At 41.4% G+C, this 19940-nt stretch overlaps 1 protein-coding gene across 2 annotated transcripts in view; it reads left to right on the top strand.

Annotated features, from left to right (window-relative positions):
- The window catches only part of EXOC6 (exocyst complex component 6), a 155157-nt gene that overhangs the window by 95629 nt on the left and 39588 nt on the right, over positions 1 to 19940 (top strand). The window contains exon 19 of one of the 2 annotated variants that reach the window (XM_075534169.1): positions 10723 to 10864. The exons of the other annotated variant lie outside the window; for it this stretch is intronic. Within the exon in view, the coding sequence (XP_075390284.1) occupies positions 10723 to 10864 (142 nt within the window). The remainder of the gene's footprint in view (positions 1 to 10722; positions 10865 to 19940) is intronic. 2 annotated transcript variants of the gene reach the window in all.

The following is a 19940-nucleotide window of genomic DNA, read 5'->3' on the forward strand; positions in this document are numbered from 1 at the left end:
TTTGCTAAAAAAACACAAAAAATTTTGCTTTCCACTTGAGCCTCTGGTATTCGCTTCTCATTTCCCACTCCCTCCCTGCTTCCCCCTTCCCCATGAACCCTTGATAATTTATAAATTATTATTATTTTGTCATATCTTATACCATCTGACATCCCCCTTCACAAACTTCTCCGCTGTCCACCCCCCAGGAAGGAGGTTATATGTAGATCCTTGTAGTCTGTTCCCCTTTCTCCCCCACCTTCTCTCCACCCTCCCAGGGGTTCATTTGTCTTGGACTCTCTGTGTTTCCAATTCCTATCTGCACCAGTTTACATTCTCCAGATTTGTAAGGTAGAATTGGAATCATGATAGGGGGACGGGGGAGGAAGCATTTAAGAACTAGAGGGAAAAAAAAAAGAACTAGAGGAAAGTTGTGTTTCATCGTTGCTACACTGCACCCTGACTGGCCCTTCTCCCCGCAACCCCTCTGTAAGAGGATGTCCAGTTGCCTACAGGTGGGCTTTGGGTCCCCACTCCGCACTCCCCTTCATTCACAATCATATGATTTTTTGTTCTTTGATGCATGATACCTGATCCCTTTGGCGCACCGTGATCACGCCAGCTGGTGTGCTTCTTATATGTGGGCTTCGTTGTTTCTCAGCTAGATGGCCGCCTGTTCATCTTCAAGCCTTTAAGACCCCAGACTCTATTATCTTTTGATAGCCTGGCACCATCAGCTTCCTTCACCGCATTTGCTTTTGCACCGGCCTTGTCTTCAGTGATCGTATTCATTCATTATGTGCACATACCACATTTTGCAGATCCGTTCGACTTTTGATGGGCATTTGGCTAGTTTCTACCTTTTGCTTTTGTGAACAGTGCTATAATAAACATTGGCATCCATGTGTTTGTTTCAGCTTGAAAGAAGTGAAATTACTGAGTCCTATAGTAATTTAATGTTTAGCATTTTGAGCAATGGACAAACGATTTTCCACAGGAGAAGCCCAGTTTACATGCCCATCAGCAACATAGGAGTCTCAAGTTTCCAACATCCGTGTCAGCACTTGTAGTTTCACTTTTTCTGTTAATAGCCATCCTAGTAGGTGTGAAGTAGTGTCTCATGTTTGCATTTCGCTAGTAATGAACGGAACTCTGGTGGCATAGTGGCTGAACACCTGACTGTGACCAAAACAAGCCTCCCAACTGCTCAGAGGCAGAGAGATGTAATCCACTTCCCTAGAGATTGCCACCTTGGACACCCGATGAGGCCTTTCTACTCTGCTCTCTAGGGCTGCTGGGAGTTGGAATCAACTCAGTGGCAATAAGTTTTAATGAATACCAATGGCTTTTAGCATTTTTCATATGCTTGGTGATACATGTGCTTATTTATATATAATTATTGAAGAAATATCTATTTGCATTCTTTGCTCATTTTAAAATTAGGTTGTCTTATTGAGTTATAGATGGTTTATTCTGGATATTATTCTGGCTATTAACTAATTTATTAGATTTTTATATATTCTTGATATTAACTAACTTATTATATATATGATTCTCAAATATTTTTCCTGTTCTGTTAGTTGCCTTTGCATTTCTTAATAGTATCTTTGAGGCACACATTTTTTTATTTGGTCAATAATCCATTTACTTTTTATCTTACTGCTCTTGTTTTTGGTTTTGTGTCTCAAAGTCTATTATTATATAATTTTCCAACAGTCTTATTAACAACTAATTCACATATCATATAATTAAATAGTTCAATCGTTCATTCAATCATATCAAGGGGAATTGTACAATCTCCACCTCATCTATCTCAAAGCATTCCTTCCCCCCACTCTCCATGGTTGAATCACTTTTAAAATGAGTTGGGCAGTCAGGATCCATTCTAGTGCTCCCTTCCCCCTCCCGCCTTCATTATTTATTCCTGAAACCCCCTTTCCCTCCCTATCTCCCATTCTCACCCTGGCATTCCCAATAACACTTTGTATCAGTTATTGTCATTATACATCCACTCCTCCTGTGCTTCACAGCTGGGAGAACCAACAGAAAACAATGAAAAACAAATCACACTCAGGTGCTAAGGATAAGATCATACTAGTAACTAGTATAAAGACAAAAATACAAATAATGTGTCAGTGGGAGAAGACGCCAATCAACATTCAAAAAGTCAGGGAAGGAATTTGTGTCATGGAACCGCTAGGAGCTGTGTGGACCCAGTGCAAATTCAGGTCATGCCTATAGGGAGCTCGACTGGCCAAGTAGTGAGTTCAAGCCAGCATAATCAATATTACAGGGGTCTCTGCCTGATAGTAGCAGGGCTGTTCGGGACTCTTGCTTTTGGGCATAGCGGTTCTGCCAGTGGCTGATCTGAATGTATCCTTTGCAGATGGGTTCCGGGCTCCCACTGCCCTCCCTAGCCTTCTACAAATTGGATGTTTTTCATTTTAGCTCTGATACTTTTCTGTTCACCATATTTGAGTTTTTTAGTTGTCATCTTTGGGTGGTGTGCTTAATAGTCCTTTATGAAAAACAAGGTCTTGAAGTTTTACCCCTATGTTTTATTTAAAGAGTTCAGTGGTTTTAGTTCTTACATTTAGGTCATTGATCCACCCATGACCCATGAGTTAATTTCATATGTGGCGTGAGGCATGGGTCCAACTTTATTCTTCTTATATGGGAATCCAGTTGTCCTAGCAACCTTTTAATTTTGGAAAAAATCGACTCAGTGGTCATAAATCTCTTTATCCCCTATAGAAATCAATGTGATAGGTGAGATTAGAAAACATTGTCAATTCTTTGGAAGCAAGTGGGGATGGTTGACAAAGACCCACATAGATGTCTATAAAGATTTATCCGCTGGAGTGTTGTTCAATGTTGTATGTTAAATTTTCTATAAGAAAAAACATTTTTAAAATTTTAAGAAAAAATGTTAAGTAGATGGTGTTCCTTGATTGCTTGTCTGTATACACTTATGTACATACATTTTTAATATATGTCCTCCCATATTCTGATGTACTTTCCTTACTCCCTCCGAGTCCTCTATCAGCTCCTCCCTCAACTGAGATGACTGACATGTCCACCTCACCCTCATGACCACTGCGTGGGGCTGGCTGTTGTTAGTTGCTGTCACGTGGCTCCGACTCAAGGTGACCCTATTTTGTGTCAGGTCCTGTGTTGTCTTCATGACTGTCATGTTGTTGAGTCCACTGTGGCTCTTGTTTCAATCGATTCCATGTGTAATTGAAAACTCTAGGTTTTAATGAAAGTGATTGTAAAAAAAAAAAAAAAGAAAGTGATTGTATTCATGGGAACTAACATGACAATAGAGCCACAGGAAGTTGAGAGTTGGGACTTTGACTAGATTCCATTTCTGAGCCATTCTCCAAGCCCTTCAGGCCCATTTCACAGAAAGTGTTATTCAGATGAGTGCCTGTCATTCCCAAGTGGTTGGAACCTAAATATACACCTTTAAAGGGTAAAAAGGGTAAAGGCCTACCTGGTGCTACCTCTTCCTTTCTGGCTATGTTTATAATATGTCAGCTACCTCGCTGATATAGAGGGCCCCTTCCTTGGATCCCATTTGCCCATTGTACTGATGGTCATGTGAAAACCACCTCTAGTTCTTAGTCAAGTAGAAATTCTGGGAATTTCTTTGGAAATTTTAGGTTGTAATAGGGGTGTGAAGTAGTAAGTTTTATTTATTATATGTTCCTGTTATACTAGACTGGATGTATGTGAGGCAGGGTTCTCTGGAGAAACAAAACCAGGACACATGATTCTTTGTATATAAAAGGGTAGGTTTATATAGCGAGACAGAATACAACATGTAATTAGTCCACACAGCAGTTAGGAGTGCTCAGTCCAACTCACTTTCATGGGACAGTTAATATACTGAAGGTCCTTCCAACTGAAGCTGGTCACTGGTCCAAGATCAAGGAAGCAGACAGCGAAGTTGCAGAGGCCAGTAGCACAACAGCATAGAGAAGCAGGTTGTGATGGAGCCTCAAGATGTAGCAATGCACCAAGATCCACGGGTTGGCTGGCCCACAGGTAGCGCAGCACAAGGTTGAGGCACAGCAGCTAACTCAGGCAGCAGCTCACTAGTCCAATCAGGGAGAACAGAAAGGAATACTCCTTGGAGAGCCATTTATCTCGCTTGCCCTCCAATCAAGCTGCAACCTAATTAACAGGCTAAACTCCTCGCACATATTCCTACAGAAGTCATGTTGGCACAAAAAATCCCTAACACAGGTTGCTTACATAAAGAACTAAGACTATGACTGCTGTTACAGAGATACATCTTAAATAATGGGTTTACTCTGTTTTACTTTTTAAATCTCAGTTCGGTGGCTTGACCGAAGTACTGAGAGTCACCCTAAGGAAACATGTACCTTTTGGGGTCAGTTTTTGTTGGTTTTTGCTTTTCACACATTTGCCAGGTGAGAAGGGTCACTTCTGAATTTAAATATATACCACATGTACTCGTGTGTAAGCCGAGGTTTTCAGCACATGTTTAATGCAGTTTTTTGGGGGGTAAAATTAAGTGCCTCAGCTGAGATTCGGGTTGGCTTTTACTTGAGTATATACAATACCTAGCTACTGAATTTGCTGTTATTAAGTAGATTTAAAATTTTGTAATTATCCCAGCCAGCCTCCATGGAGCACAAATGCCATCTTTCAGAGATTCTGGGAAGAAGTGTATGTAAAGCATTCACCAGCTTCCCCCTTGATACAGTTTAAGAACCCTACTATCTCATGTAATTTCTGCTAGAAAATACTGTTAAGTGTAATAGAAACTATAAGCCCTAGTGAGAGTTATCGTGTCCATGGGAACTAACAGGAGGGGCAGTAGAGCCAGAGTAAGTTGAGGAGATTGAGAGTTGGAATAGCTTAGAACTGGACCCATTTCTTCCAAACCTTGACCACATCTGCATTTTTTATATAATCATTTTATTGGGGGCTCATACAACTCATATCACAATCCATATATACAATCCATACATACATCAATTGTGTAAAGCACATTTGTACATTCTTTGCCCTCATCATTCTCAAAACATTTACTCTCCACTTAAGCCCTTGGCATCAGCTCCTCATTCCCCCCCTCCTTCCCTCTTCCCCCTCCCTCATGAACCCGTAATAATTTATAAATTATTTTTTTTATAAATTATTACTTTGTCATATCTTAATACTGTCTGACGTCTCCCTTCACCCACTTTCCTGTTGTCCATCCCCCAGGGAGGGGTTATATGTAGACCCTTGTAATCGGTTCCCGCTTTACACCCAGACCTCATCTGAATGTACTAACTGCCTCATCTCATATTCTCTCTCTGCCCACTCAAGATAGGGTGAGATTAAAGGTACAAGAATGCCTTTATAACACAAAGTTACTTGCAGAAAGATTAAAGTTCTCCATACCATTTAAAGCCCTGCTCAAAGAATTGTTTTCAAAAAACAACACACTGTCAAAGGTTGACTTGTCCTATGGTTAGTCTGTGGATGTTTTAAACAACACACTGTCAAAGGTTGACTTGTATATGGACGTTTTGGAGAGAAAGGAAATGTACTCTTAGTGCTTTCCCTGTTTGGGAGGTGTTTTATTTTTTAAATCAGTATTGTTCTGTATAATCCGTGCATGTGCAAGCATTTGGTGCGTGCGCCAAAATCAAGCGTTTGTGTTATTGTTCTACATCCTTATGGCTGGAAATTGTTAGAAGGAGAAAAAGCTGAGGAGGGAAGAACAGGATTCAAAATTAACCGTGGAGAATGTGGATCTGATAAAGGAGCCAACTTTCTGAGGTAGACGGGGTAGTTAGAAGAGGTCAGGGAGTGTAAGAGGAACGAATATAAAAGAATAAGTATTGGGAGTAACCTTGGGGTGGTAGTCTTTTTGATAGAACTATGGATTTTCTTTTACTGAATTTACAAAAAGAAATCTGTATTAAGGAACTGTTAAAGCTATTATTAAAACCAACTATTCATCTCGTTAGTTAAATCTTTATAACTCATATTACTCTGTATTCGTCTGCGTTCTTCAGAACCTGATGTTTGAGTGTGTACTCACATGCAGAATGTTCAGCCAGAAACTATACTGAAATCCGTCCTACAGCTACAGGGCTCCTTGGGCCTTGCTCATCATGCTGGGGACTTCTCATAGTTTACATTATGTCTGGAGGTGTTATTTCCCTAATTTAATAACATCTTATATTCGAGCAAGGTATCATTTCATATAGCCAGACATTAGATTTGTGGAAGAACAGTTTCTAGAATGGGCATACCTGTCTTCCGCTAGACATCTTTTTTCCACATGTCAATTAAGAACTTCTTATGTGTTGTTTAAATGTTCACCTAAGGTCTGTCTGCATTGTAAAGGACTGGAAGTTGTAGCTCTTCCTGAGACTGACCAGTTCATTGGGGAAACTTCTTTCTCCCCCACTGGAAAGACCATTTCACTGTCTCATAACCTACATGTATGCAGCAAGCTGAGAAGCAGCGAGCCTGTGCAAAATAACCATATTTTTCTGCTTTGATTATAAAGAAATGTTAAAAACCACACAAACTCAGTTAATCGGTGACTGACCAAGGTTCGATCTAAGATTCATAGTGGTCATATTTCCCCCCTTTTTTTCCTGACAAGGTCTACACAATCACTTGCAGCAAAATATTGATTTAAAAGGGTAGTAGATACGGTGCACCACGCTTGCAGCCTGGGCCTTTCTTTGGGCTGAAGACAGGAGGTCCTGGGCGGACGTGACCTTGCGTGGGGACAGACATGAAAGAGTAAAGGCTCTCCTCTGATCATTGAGGAAGAGGAGACCAGCACCGAAAGCATGGTTATGATTTCAGGAGCACATTTTTATGTTAAATGCACTTGACAGAATGAGAGCCGCATTGGGAAACCTTTCAAATAATTACTGTTGAAATCAACCCTTCCTTTTTATTAGAGCTTTGAAATAAGAGACTGGCGTGACAGAAAGGAAAACTTCAAATGAAAAATCTGAAGGTGCCAAATTGGTTTTGGGGTAGTCCGTATTTCTCCTACCGTGGCATTACCGGGCAGCCCGAACAGTGAGCCGTAGCCTGCGAACGTGTGAGAGGCTTGTTAACTGTGCCATGCTGCCGTGCTTCAAAGGCAACCGGGTACCTTCAGCCTAATCTCTAAGAGTAAATTATTTTGGAAAATTGGCTTGACATACAAACAGATGAGTTTTCCTGCTTCCTTTCAGGCTGAGGGCTGGTGGCTTGTGGCTGATTGTTCCTGTGATTGGCATTAAAAGCCTTATTTCACAGCTTGCAGTTGGGGACTATTGGGTAAAGAGTGACTGCGTTCCTGAAGCTAAATTCAAAAAGTGTCAATCAAGGTCTCCCATAGGTTACTTAGAGAATGAGTTTTCTTCCTGATTTCACCAAATGTCGCCTCATGCTGTCTTTGATTGGCACAGCCTGGCAGGGAGGATGGATGAATCTGTCACCGGCTGGTTAATTGTGTTGCCGTTCCCAGTCTGACATCAGGTCTTTGACTCTTAAGTGGCTCAATACAAAACAAATTAGCAGATTGTAGTCATATTTCTCATTCTATATGCCTCGACTTTGTTGAATGCAGTCCATAAATCATATTGACTGACACACAAGTAAATGATGAAAGGTGCTTTTCAGACGTGGCTCTGGAAGGCAGCACTGCGAGGGTGCCGTGGCAGGACGCATATGGCTGACCCTCTGGGAATTGCCTAGGAGCCGAATGTCTCTTTACCACAATTGTTCTTAAAAGAAAAGCTGTCGGTAATGCAGAAAGGATCTAATATGTCAGCAGATTCTCTTTTACAAGTTCCTTTGAAATATAAGAAGTTTGTCTAAGGGTTTTCTCTCTTTACAAGTTGTTTTTTCAGCAAAATGCTAGAGCAGAGCAAAGAAGTTGTTACCTTTAAAAGTTTAGCAGGTGTTTTCACTTATTATTATGATTTTTTTTTTAGCTTTGTGCTGTTCAAGAGAAAGAAACCTGAATCAGAGTTGTAATTCGTTTTTAGGATGAGGGCGGCAGAAACTTCTCAGTGCCTGGAATGTATTCAGCATGCTGTGTTTCCTCAGTCGTACTTCACTAAATTAATTTGGCTATGTTTCTTGGAACATTAAAAAACAAAGCATCTCTAGGGGAAAAGGGCTAGTTTCTAAAGATTATTTCAAAAGTACTGAATTTTTTTAAATTCCAGAAGGCATACAGTATTAAGAACACCAGCAATGTTAGTAAAAAATGTTGTTCTAAAAGATATTTTGGGTCTATCAAAGGTGCCAAGGGCCACAAGCATGAGAATTGAAATGCTGAAGCTTTATTTGAGTGCTGCAGATTTTTGGAGCATTAAAAAAATCCTTACCTGAAAATAAGCAGCAGCTGAAATTTAAGAATAGTGGTACACATTTTATACTTAGGTTGCAGTGGTGTTTTCTTTTAAGTGTAGCAATAGCTTACAGAATGACTTTTTAAAAATTGAAAGACTCTGAACCTTTGCTATTCATTTGAATTCTGAGCTCTGAAAAGGAAGAATTTATTTCATTTGAAGATTTATAAACTATTTCCTAAATATTTTAAACTTCTCCCTTTGAGAACAATAAGCCTGTGTTTAGTACTGTCTAATCAAAAGAAATGTACTGTTAGGCTTTTGTCATTCTCTGTGTCATGGATGCACGCGCACGTGTGTGTGTTCATTACTGCGCTATTTCCAGCAGGTTTATAAACGACCCTGGGTTTCCGTACTCCTCGCATCACTGTCACTTCCAGTACTGTGTCTGTGTAGTCATTTGCAGCTCTTGAACTTAAACGAAAATGTCTAAGTTTCTTTAAAATAATGCCACTTATATTCTGCAGTCTGTCTACTTATAAAGCACATTTAATCACTAATTTTCCTTCCCATTTGTATTAGTTTGCTGTTACAATTGTACAGTTGTACATCCGAGTGGCAACATGAGTAGGACATGGAGCTGATTTGGTGGAGAACTACAGAAAATGAAAATGCACTGCTTGTTCCATTAAGTCAAAATGACATTTCCATTAAGTATTTTCAAGCCTGTTACAATGTAATTAAATGACATGCCATTGATTTCTTCCTTTTCCGACCCCCTCCCCATTCATATTGTTATGATTCTGCTTGGGGACTGGAACTGCATGTCTCCCAACGAATTCCTCTGGGGCTTGGGACCCTGAAGCATGCTGAGTTTGCATTGTTTGTTGCATTCCTTTTGGGCAGTTCATCAGTAACTGTCAAATATATTGTTTGCACTGGCTTTTATCTCCACAGTTTTGATGGAGAAATTGACATTCCATTTCAGATATGTGCATAGTGTCTAAATGCTAAAGACTCATTCATAAAATTCCTTATTTCTAGCCTGTCTTCATTACACTGTAATTTAAAGAACAAACCTTGTCTTAAACACATCTTGAATATGCGTTCTTCCTTTCTAACAAAGTAGTTCTGTGTAAGCACTTTGTACTAACTTATTACGGCATTTATGTTTGAAAGACTTTTTTTTCCTTATTCTGTAGCTCTGTTGGCCTTTATGATAAGCAGCAAATCACACGATTACCAACTACTGGTGGTGACAGTTTGTTAACACCAGTGAAGCCAGTGTAGCATATCTTCTCGAGCTGTTGAAGGCAACGCTGCCCTGGAAAGCTTGACCTGAGAGTGTTTATAATACGTGTTAAACTAGTTAGAGAAGCTGTTTATGCTAAAAATGTAGTGGTGTGATTCAATGGTGTAATCTAGAAGGTAAACGTTTTTGTCATTTCCAAAGAAAACAGTGAACATTCATACAGAATTGTAAGAGCTTATTATAGTGGAAAATATGGTTCGATATTGTCCATTAAAAACAAAAATTTTAAAAATAACTGCTATCAAATAGTTTCCCACTCATAGCTACCCTTCATAGGGATTCTGAGACTGTTCATCATTTTGGGAAGAGACAGCTTCATCTTTCTCCCCCAGAAAAGCTGGTGGGGCTGACCTGCCAGCCTTGCAGTTAGTTAACTTAAGTCCAGGGCTTGCCAAAGTGCCATCAGTGAATGATATCCTGTATAGTGAAAGAAAATCACAATCTTTATACTTCACTTAACTGCATATTTCTAAATGATCAGATGGTTGTAAAATCTAATTTCTAAAGCTAAATACAGGTTTGTTGATGATTTTGAAGTAGCATTTATAGGCAAGTCTTTCATTTTTCTCAATTGAATTTGCTGCACATTAATGTTCTGATTAGAAAGAGGATCACTCAAAGTAAATTTAAAAGTTTTGCAGTTGAAATAATTGTGCTGTTTGTTAACTTATTTTCTTCTGGTTTGGCTAACCACAGAAAGAAGGGCTCGCAGAGCGCTCTGTGAGTCTAATGGTCAGGTCTTCGGCCAGCTATTATACGCTGGAGTACCGTATTTTCATGTGCACTTTAAAAACATGAGGCATTTTAAGATATCTGAAATAATAACATTTTAAAATCTATGTCTTAATTTTGTGTAATGAGAGCTCGATGATATTTATATCTTGAGAAGCATGAGTGGATAAGAATATTAAATTTAATTCTTGTGATAAAGACATAACCACTCAGTATCCAGAAGCAGCCAAGGTGATCAATCATTATTGTGCTGAAAGCAACAACAGGAAGAATGCTAGGTGTATGTAGTTTTCCTGAGACTTTATGATGTGTTTCTGTGTTTTTTATTTGTTTTTTCGTTTGGCTGTTTGTTTGTTTTTTTAACAGGGGAAAGTTGCCCAGACAGCTTGCATGTCAGCCTGCCAGCATCTGTCAGCAGCCTTAATGCGGATGCTGCTGGACAGTGAGTTAAAACAGATAAGCATGGGAGCTGTTCAGCAGTTTAACTTAGATGTCGTGCAGTGCGAATGTAAGTACTCCGTCTTGGCTCACTCTCTTGGGTTTCTAGGGTCTCTGTTGTCATGCTGTGGGGGAAATATTGTATGTAGCAGAGTTGTTGGGCAAGGGAGGAACAGGCCAGGACCCCCTACACTGTTCAGCAGCCTTATCTCAGCTCCCCATCGAGAGCCTCCAGAGAGGCACTGAGGTGGCAAGCCAGATTGGAACCATGTACAAAAATCATTCATTTTCCTCATGATTTCTTCCTTTGATTACCCATATCTTCCTGTGAAGATTCTCCCGAATCTTGTCATAAATAGATGAAATCATTCTAAGTTTGTCTTTCTTCCTTCCTTTTCCTATAATCTTTGAGATCTGTATGCTAGGAAGATAATTTTAGGATCCAGTATTCCAAATGGAAACCCTCTTTATGGTCTGTTTGTTTGTTTGTTTGTTTGTTTCTCTTCCTCAAAACTTTCTCAAGCCTTTGCCTTTATCATTGTTTTTCTTTTAATTTGTTTAGTCAGATTTCATAATCTAATGTTGACACTCGCTAATCAGCTTCAAAATGGGATAAATTATATGTTCTTCTGGCGATGACTTTCATCAACTCCGAGATCATAAGCTACACTCAGCAGCCACAGAGCATGAGTGTATGTGAGCAGCCTCCCCCGGTTCTTTCAGATGGCCGGTGCGCTGATAAACGGTGGAAAGCTCTGCTAGGCAACTCTGCCCACTCACCAATGATTGGGGCACAAGGAAAAGCAAACAAACTCATGCCATCAATTTAATGCCAACTCATAGAGACCCTAGAGGAGGGGGTAGAACTGCCCCTGTGAGTTTCCGAGACTATAACAGAAGAAGGATTTCAAAATACTCGAATGAGGGAAACTTTGAAAAAATGTATTCAATTTTGAAGGAGTAATTGTCAGCTACTTGAACCTGAAGCAGGAGTGACAGGTATCCCCTACCCCCATAAATATGTGTATGTGCCCACTCTATGTAAGGTTGCTGCTCGAAAGACATGATTAATATTAAAGAACCTAATTGGGTAACCAAAAGAACATAATTTGATCAAGGTCAGTTATCAAACATGAAAGAAGCTGTGGTTTTTTAAAAGCATACATTTTCTTTGAACAATTTGGGGGAAATTCTCTTAATGACATCAATCCAGTGGTGTTACTTTTATAAACATCTCTCATAAGTGTTGCTTGAGACATTTTGCATTATTTTGTCTCTGAGGGGGTTTCACAGTAATGGCTTGGCATTTGCCTGTGTCTTCTGAGATGCCTTGCTTGCGATGGCACTTACGATTTGGTTTGGCTGCATCGGGGGTCTCGGTCCTCCCTCTGTCCTCCCTTCTCTTTATGAAGGGCTTGTTTTGGAAGTTGCCCCTGACTCAGCTCAGCTAACAGCGATCCTGAGCACTGAGAGAGGAGCTTGGGGGGAGTGGGGGGGGGGTCGTTCACCTTGTGACTCGGACTCGGCTCAGTTTGGGCTTTGCTGTACTGTAGTATGAAGCACTGCCTAGGGCTCACACTTGCTGTGTGCGTGCCCATTGTTGCAGCCACTGTGTCGGTCCAGCGCATCAGCCACCTTCCTCCTTTTCACTGACCCTCTACTTTACCAAGTGGGATATTTTTTTCCAGGGACTGGAAGCTCCTGATAACAGGACCCTCTGAAGGGCTGTCCTAACTGAAGGAGCCTTGGTGGTACCGTGGATTAAATATTGGAATGCTAACCAAAAGGCCAGCAGTTCAAACCTACCAGCCACTCCCTGTGGGAAAGATATGGCAGCCTATTTCCATAAAGATTTCCAGTCTACGAAACCCAGTAGAACAATCCTACTCTGCCCTGTAGGGTCACTATCTGTGATTTAGAATCAGCTCTATGGCGGAGGATTTGGTGTTTTGGGATTTGGGGCAGATTTACTAAAGGTTCTTTTTAAAAGGCTGGTGTTTTCTTAAAAGGCGTATCTCTTGAAAGAGACGCAGAGTATGAGGGATAACTCAGGGAGATCTGCGGTCAAGCCCGAGACAGGTAACCCTGACCAGCGCAGCTAAGGTTCCGGTACAATAGCCATAGGAGAGGCAAGGGCTCAAAGACACAGCACACGCGGCGAGCAGTGCGTTATTTCATCTCGCTTGTCTTGGCCAGTCTGTGTAACTCCCACCAAAGGATGCTTCCTGGTGGTAAGAGAAAGTGGAGGAAGAGCAGTTGTTAATAGGGTTAATGAGATAATGAGAAAAACTTGGCATTCAAATGTCCCAGTTGTCATTTTTACCATCCTGCTGGGAATACAATGAGCCATCTCAGCAGCAGGAAATGGAGACTGCCTTACCACCAAGAAAGCAGAACCAGGAGTGGATCTTGCCCTCTGGACCCCAGCCCCCGGGTTTAGGGGCAGAGAGATGTGATGTCTGTGGCAGCAGATTTGCTCAGTGCAGTGTGTGTTTGATGGAGGGAGGGAGGAGACCCGGTGAGGACAGAGTCGAGCTGCCCCTGGGTTTCCAAAGCAGGAGGCCCTCATGCTCGCAGGTCCTTATGTCTTTCTCCCTCAAGCAGCTGGTGGGTTCAGACTGCGGGCTTTTTGGCTAGTGGCCAAGCTCTTTAACTGCTGCATGGCCCGTTTCTTACACGCAGTGCTGCTTATGGGCCAGGCTTCCCTTAGTGGGCCCAGTGTCCCTACAAATCTATATTGTGCCTTTGTGTACATTAGAGAAATATTCCCAGTGAAAGAAAGTAAAGCCTTACAGAAATGTACCCGCTGTATGAATTACAAGACATCCATCCTGCTTCATCTAGACTCAGCTTCCACCAAGGCACGGGGATCGCAAGAGAACTGTGAGCTGAATCTCTGCCCGCATGCTGTCCCCTGCTCTCCCCAGGTGGCAGCCACGTGTCGTGAGCAACGTGACAACTCTGTGGCATTTCTGCTTAGAGACATGCAGAATTCATCCAAATCCTCATCCATTCGTCCCACTCTTATGCCTCTGTGCTTTCTTAAGGCCACATGTCCACAGATTTCCTTTGCTCATGCGATACAATTTTTGCCCCATTTAACATCCAGATTGTCTTAGAACAAGTTGATTTGACTTCATTCTGCTCAGTGACGACATCCAGAGTTGAATACAGAAACACTCAAGTTTGGGGAAGCCAGTCATATAAGTGGTACTACCAAATACATTGCTCCGTCTCCTCTACTTTACTGTTATCATCAGGTGCAGCCGAGTACATTCCAACTTCTAGCAAACTCTTGTGGAGTAAAACAACATCCTGCTCACAGTCACTACTACATGAGGGGGTACCCCGCCCCCCAAATGGAATTTTTTTCAAAGTTAAGTATTTAAATTTTTTTACAAAACAACCTTATCACCTTCAAAGTATTCTCCATTACACTTAATACATTTGTCAAATCAGTTATTCCATCTGGGAAACATTTTTCAAACCCATCTATTTGGATGGCTGACAGCACCTCCCTCGTTTTTTTCTTCACCTCTTCTACATTATCAAATCGCTGTCATTTCCTGTTCCTCTTTATTTGTGGAAACAAAAAAAGTCACATGGAACGAGGTCACGTGAGTAAGGTGCATGGGGCAAGGAGGCATTGCTGTTTTTTGCCTAAAACTGGCTCATTGAGATGGCTGCGTGAGCAGGTGCATTGTCGTGGTGGCCAAACCAGTCCTCAGTCTGCTGCAAATCAGGCCTTTTTTGTCGCACACTGTTGTGCAATCTCTTCAGAACCTCTAAACAGAAAACATGGTCAACAGTGTGACCTGGTAGAAGACACTCCAAATGCACTATGATTCGACATTTTCTTCCATTCAGGAAGTTGATGGACATCCAGAGTGAGGTTTGTCATCAATCAACATGTCACCTTTTTTGAAACAAGAAAACCACTGGTCACTTGAGTTTTTCCCAAAGCGCCATCCTTGAGAGTTGTGTTCAGCATCACAATAGTTTGTGAGGCATTTTTCCTGAGCAGGAAACAAAATTTCACAGCCACATGCTGTTCTCTTAAATTGACCAGCACAAAAAAACGAGGTTCAAGCAAAACTGATTTCATGAAAAAATTCACTGTGACCAGAGAGAACCTTCCCAGGTGACACCACTGGGTGCACTAACTGGAGCGAGTTGCTGGATGCTCAGCTAGTGGGAAAAACACATTCTACGGGGTGAAATGTACTATGAAAGCTCCAGAGGAACTTTTTCCCGTTGGTTTATTTTTTTCAGTACCTCCTTGTATGTCAACCCATTGTTTCAAGCCCTGTGTCAGTCCATCTACGTAAGGGTCAGCCTCTTTTTCACTGACCCACTACTTCAACAGTGTGTTGTCCTTGCCCAGGGACCGGTCCCTCCTGATAACATGTCCAAGTACACGCGACAAAGTCTGGCTATCCTCACTTCTAAAGAGCTTTGTGGTTGTACTCCTTCCACGAGAGATGCCCATTCGAGCAGTCCATGGTCTGTTCAATCTTCTCTGCCAACACCTGAACCCAGAGGCATTAGATCTTTGGTTTTCCTTATTTATTGTCAAGCTTTCACAGGTAAGTAAAGCAATTAAAAATCACCACGGGGTGGGTCAAAAGCATCTTAGTACTCAAGGTAACATATCTCTGCTTGTCATGCTGGAAAGATGTTGGTTGTAGTGGATTTGCCTTGCCTGTCTACACGGATATTGATGGTGGATCCAAGTAAAATGAAATTCTTGACGATGCCGTTCCTTTGTCTGTTTATCATGATGTTGCTTCTTGGTCTACTTGTGAAGATGTTTTTCTTTATTTGAGGTATAATTCAAACAGAAGTCTGTAGTCTTTGATCTTCATCAGTAAATGGTTTAAGTCCTCACCATTTTTAGCAAGCAAAGGCGTATCACTTGCATATCACAAGTTGTTAATGAGTCTTCCTCCTATCCCGATGTTGCGTTCTTCGGGGACTCCAGATTCTCCAGTCATTTGCTCAGCAAATAGCTTGAATAAGTATGGTGAAAGGACCACTCTGACACACACCTTTCCACACCCTGATACACACCTTTCCTCACTTTCCTCAGTGTGTCACACTGAGGGGATATCTGAGTTTGTTCATGTGTTCAATGGCAACTCAACTATCAGATTGAGCGTACTTGTCCAATGTTTAATTCCAAGAAGGTGAGAAGACAATATTGCTTTATAGGAAATTGGGATTCTGAATCTAAAATGTCAAAGGATAGTTGGTCCTGGTGGCCTGCTAACAACCACTAACAGAATATAGGTTTAAAAGCCAAGAATTCTGAATCGGAGGACACGCCCCCTCCCTCAAAGGCAGTTCTTCTTTCCACCACCAAAATAGCCACCAGATGGCAGTCTCTGATGACATGTCTGGTTCACGCTGGGTCTTTACGTAGAAGAAATTTGAGTTCTCACTTACAACTCTGCCATGAAGTTGATTCTGACTCATAGTGATCCTATAGGACAGCTTAGACCTGCCCCAGTGGGTTTCCAAGAGTATAAGTCTTTATGAGAGTAGAAAGCCTCATCTTTCTCCCTCAGAGAGGCTGGTGGTTTTGATCTGCTGACCTCAGGATTAGCAGCCCAGCACGTAACTACTACACCACCGGGGATCTTCTGAGTTCTCATTAGCTACTTTAAATCTTCAGATCTAGCCAGGGTTGGAATTCTAGGCAATCTCTTCAAGATGCAGACTCACAAGTATTCATATTACAGACTGCTGATATTTATATTCAGTTATTCGTTTAGTTACAAAATTACATTATTTTATATAAACTTGTCTTGTTATCCATAAGCAGGGTTTTTAGATTTAAGCCTTGCTTCTTTTCTTCCCATTTAATGTCTGATCTGACTTTGAGTCGATTTGCTCTGAGGCTGTGGGCAGGCTTTCTTCCCCTCTCCTAAGCCCCTGACAGTTCTAGCTCCCACATTTTCTCATGCGGATTATTCACATTCCCTACTTTACCTTAAAGGTAACTGCTTTAGACCTTACTCCCTGTGTGTTTGACTTCAGGGCAGGCTAAGCAGTTGTGATTTGACTTCTTAGGAAAGAAGTCATACCCCACTCTGTACATCTGTGTATAGACCCTGAGGACAGGAAGGACTTGTTTTCCCATTTTAAAACAAACAGAAAAGCTTTGTGTATGTGGGAATATGCATAATTTTTGTATATGTATATATATTTGTGTATAAACATATATATATATATATATAAATAACTCATGCTTTTGTTAACAGCTATTTTTAATTCTCTTAAGATTATAGATTGCAAATTTGGAAGACACTTTGTTATTATCCCACTCACAGGCTTACACAGCATGTGTTGGATGTTCAGCCTGGTGTAAGTCTAGCACAGTTTTACTACATTGTTATCTTAGGGGACATTTCCAAATAAGATCTGGCCATCTTCCTCTCCAAGCTCTCTTTTCTTCCAATCTTTCCTAAAGAGTACTTCTAAGGCAATGCTCAATAAATCCTTCACTCACACAAAAAAAGAGTATTTCTAAATATTGAAATCATTAAGTTAAATAGGCTAGTAGAAAATTAGAAGACATAATATATTATGACATTATTTTGTCTTTGTAAAGGAAATGGCCAAGTTGGAAGCCTTAAGAGAGAAAGCAAAGATTTAGAATAATGTAACTTAAAACAAAACAAAGAAAACATCAGAAGCCTGGAACCTATTTCTAAATATCTTCTTAGAAGACCAGACTCAATGGCTGGCTTTTTTCCCCCGTGTCCCTAGTGTAAGGTGACCAGATTTTTAACATTGGTAAAGCAGGACACCAGCGGGACACCATTGATAAAACTCATATCCTGGCGAAATTGCCACATGGCAGCCGAAAACTGTATACCCTAGCTTGTCAGGCATTCTTTCCAAAAATCAGGACTTTTAAAAAAGATCATTTTATTAGGGGCTCTTACAACTCTTTTTACAATCCGTACATACATCATTTGTGTCCAGCACATTCGTACATATGTTGCCATTATCATTCTCAAAACACCTGCTTTCTACTTGAGCCCTTGGTATCAGCTCCTCATTTTTTCCCCTCAGGACTTTTTTGAAACGCCACCGGACGTGGAAAAAATTGTTAAAAATTGGGACTATCCCGCCAAAAGCGGGTCGCATGGCAGAGGGGAGCCCTGGTGGCAGAGTGGTTACGAGTCCACCAGCTGCTCCTTGGGAGAACCATAAAGAGTCACAGTCTTGGAAACTCGCAGGGGGAGTTGATGCCAGTGAGAATGCCACAGCTAATTAACAAGCACAAGGATACAACGGTAGGGAATTAGGCTTTTTTTAAAATTATTTTTTTAACTACAAAGCTAGCTTAGGAAAGACAACCTCAAAATATACAAAATGAGAATCTGGGCAAGCCAAGAAGGGTTGTGAACACAGTAACTTCACGGGATCACAACAATTAGTCACCAGCTCTTGGGCAACTTCTGAGGTTTGAACTGACCTCAAGAATTCTTGGGTGACAATGGAGAAATAGATTTATGTGCATATATTTATAAGTTTAGTACTAAAGTAGCAGATGGACATTGGGCCTCTACTCAAGTACTCCCTCAATGCAAGAACACTTTGTTTTATTAAACTGGCATTCCATGGTGCTCACCTTCCCTACATGATTGCTGAAGACAAAGCAGGTGCATAAGCGGGTGATGAAGAAAGCTGATGGTGCCCGGCTATCAGAAGATATAGCATCTGGGGTCTTATATGCTGGAAGATAAACAGGCGGCCATCCAGCTGAGAAGCAATAAAGCCCACATGGAAGAAGCACACCGCTTGTGTGATCAAGAGGTGTCGATAGAATCAGGTACCAGGCATCAAAAAACAAAAAACAAAATCGTCATTGTGAATGAGGGGGAGTGCGGAATGGAGATCCAAAGCCCATCTGTAGGCAACTGGACAGTCCCTTACACAGTGGCTCTCAACCTTCCTAATGCTGCGCCCCTTTCATGCAGTTCTTTATGTTGTGGTGACCCCCAACCATAAAATTCTTTTTGTTGCTACTTCATAACCATAATTTTGCTACTGTCACCCCTGTGAAAGGGTCATTTGACCTCCAAAGGGGTTGCGACCTGCAGGCTGAGAACCACTGCCCTTACAGAATGGTCACAGGGAGGGGAGGAGGCAGTCAGGCTGCAATATAACACCAATGAAACATATAACTTTCCTCTAGTTCTTTAATGCTTACTCCCCACCCACCCCACTACCATGATCCCAATTCTACCTTACAAATCTGGCTAGACCAGACATGTACACTGGTACACGTAAGAGCTGGAAACATAGGGAATCCAGGATGGATAAACCCCTCAGGACCAATAATGAGAGTAGCCATACCAGGAGAGAAAGGGAAAGGGGGAGGGGAGGAGAAAGGGGAAACTGATCACAATGATCTACCTATAACCCCCTCCCTGGGGGACGGACAACAGAAAAGTGGGTGAAGGGAGACTTTGGTCAGTGTAAGACATGAAAAAATAATAATAATTTATAAATTTATCAGGGGTTCATGAGAGAGGGTGGGAGGGAGTAGGGTAAATGAGGAGCTGATACCAAGGGCTCAAGTAGCAAGAAAATGTTTTGAGAATGATGAGGGCAACAAATGTGCAAATGTGCTTGACACAATGGATGGATGGATGGATGGATTGTGATAGAGTTGTACGAGCCCCAATAACAGGATTTAAACAAGAGGAGAACTCTTGGGACCACTGTTGTTGTTAGCTCCTGTTGAGGTGTCCAACCAGTGGTGGTGACCTCACACCCAGCAAAATAAAGCACTGCCCGGCCTTGTGTTACCCCCACAATCAGGGTACACCTGTTAGGGTCCAAAGGGTTTTCACTGGCTGCTTTTCAGTATATCCTAATTACAAGTATAATTGAAATGAGTGAATTTTTGGCCTGATATTTGAATTAAATCATACCACATTATAAAATCAAAGCAAAACCAAACCTACTGCCATCAAGTTCATTCCAAAAGTGTCAGTCTTTACAGGAGCAGACAGCCTCATCTTTCTCTCAAGTGACCACTCCAGGGAGAAAGATACGTCTTTGTACCACAATAAAGTGTTACAGCCTCTGAAACAAACTCACAGGGGCAGTTCTCTGCCCTGTCTTAT

Source organism: Tenrec ecaudatus, chromosome 16 (assembly GCF_050624435.1).
Source record: "Tenrec ecaudatus isolate mTenEca1 chromosome 16, mTenEca1.hap1, whole genome shotgun sequence".
Classification (NCBI taxonomy): Eukaryota; Metazoa; Chordata; class Mammalia; order Afrosoricida; family Tenrecidae; genus Tenrec; species Tenrec ecaudatus.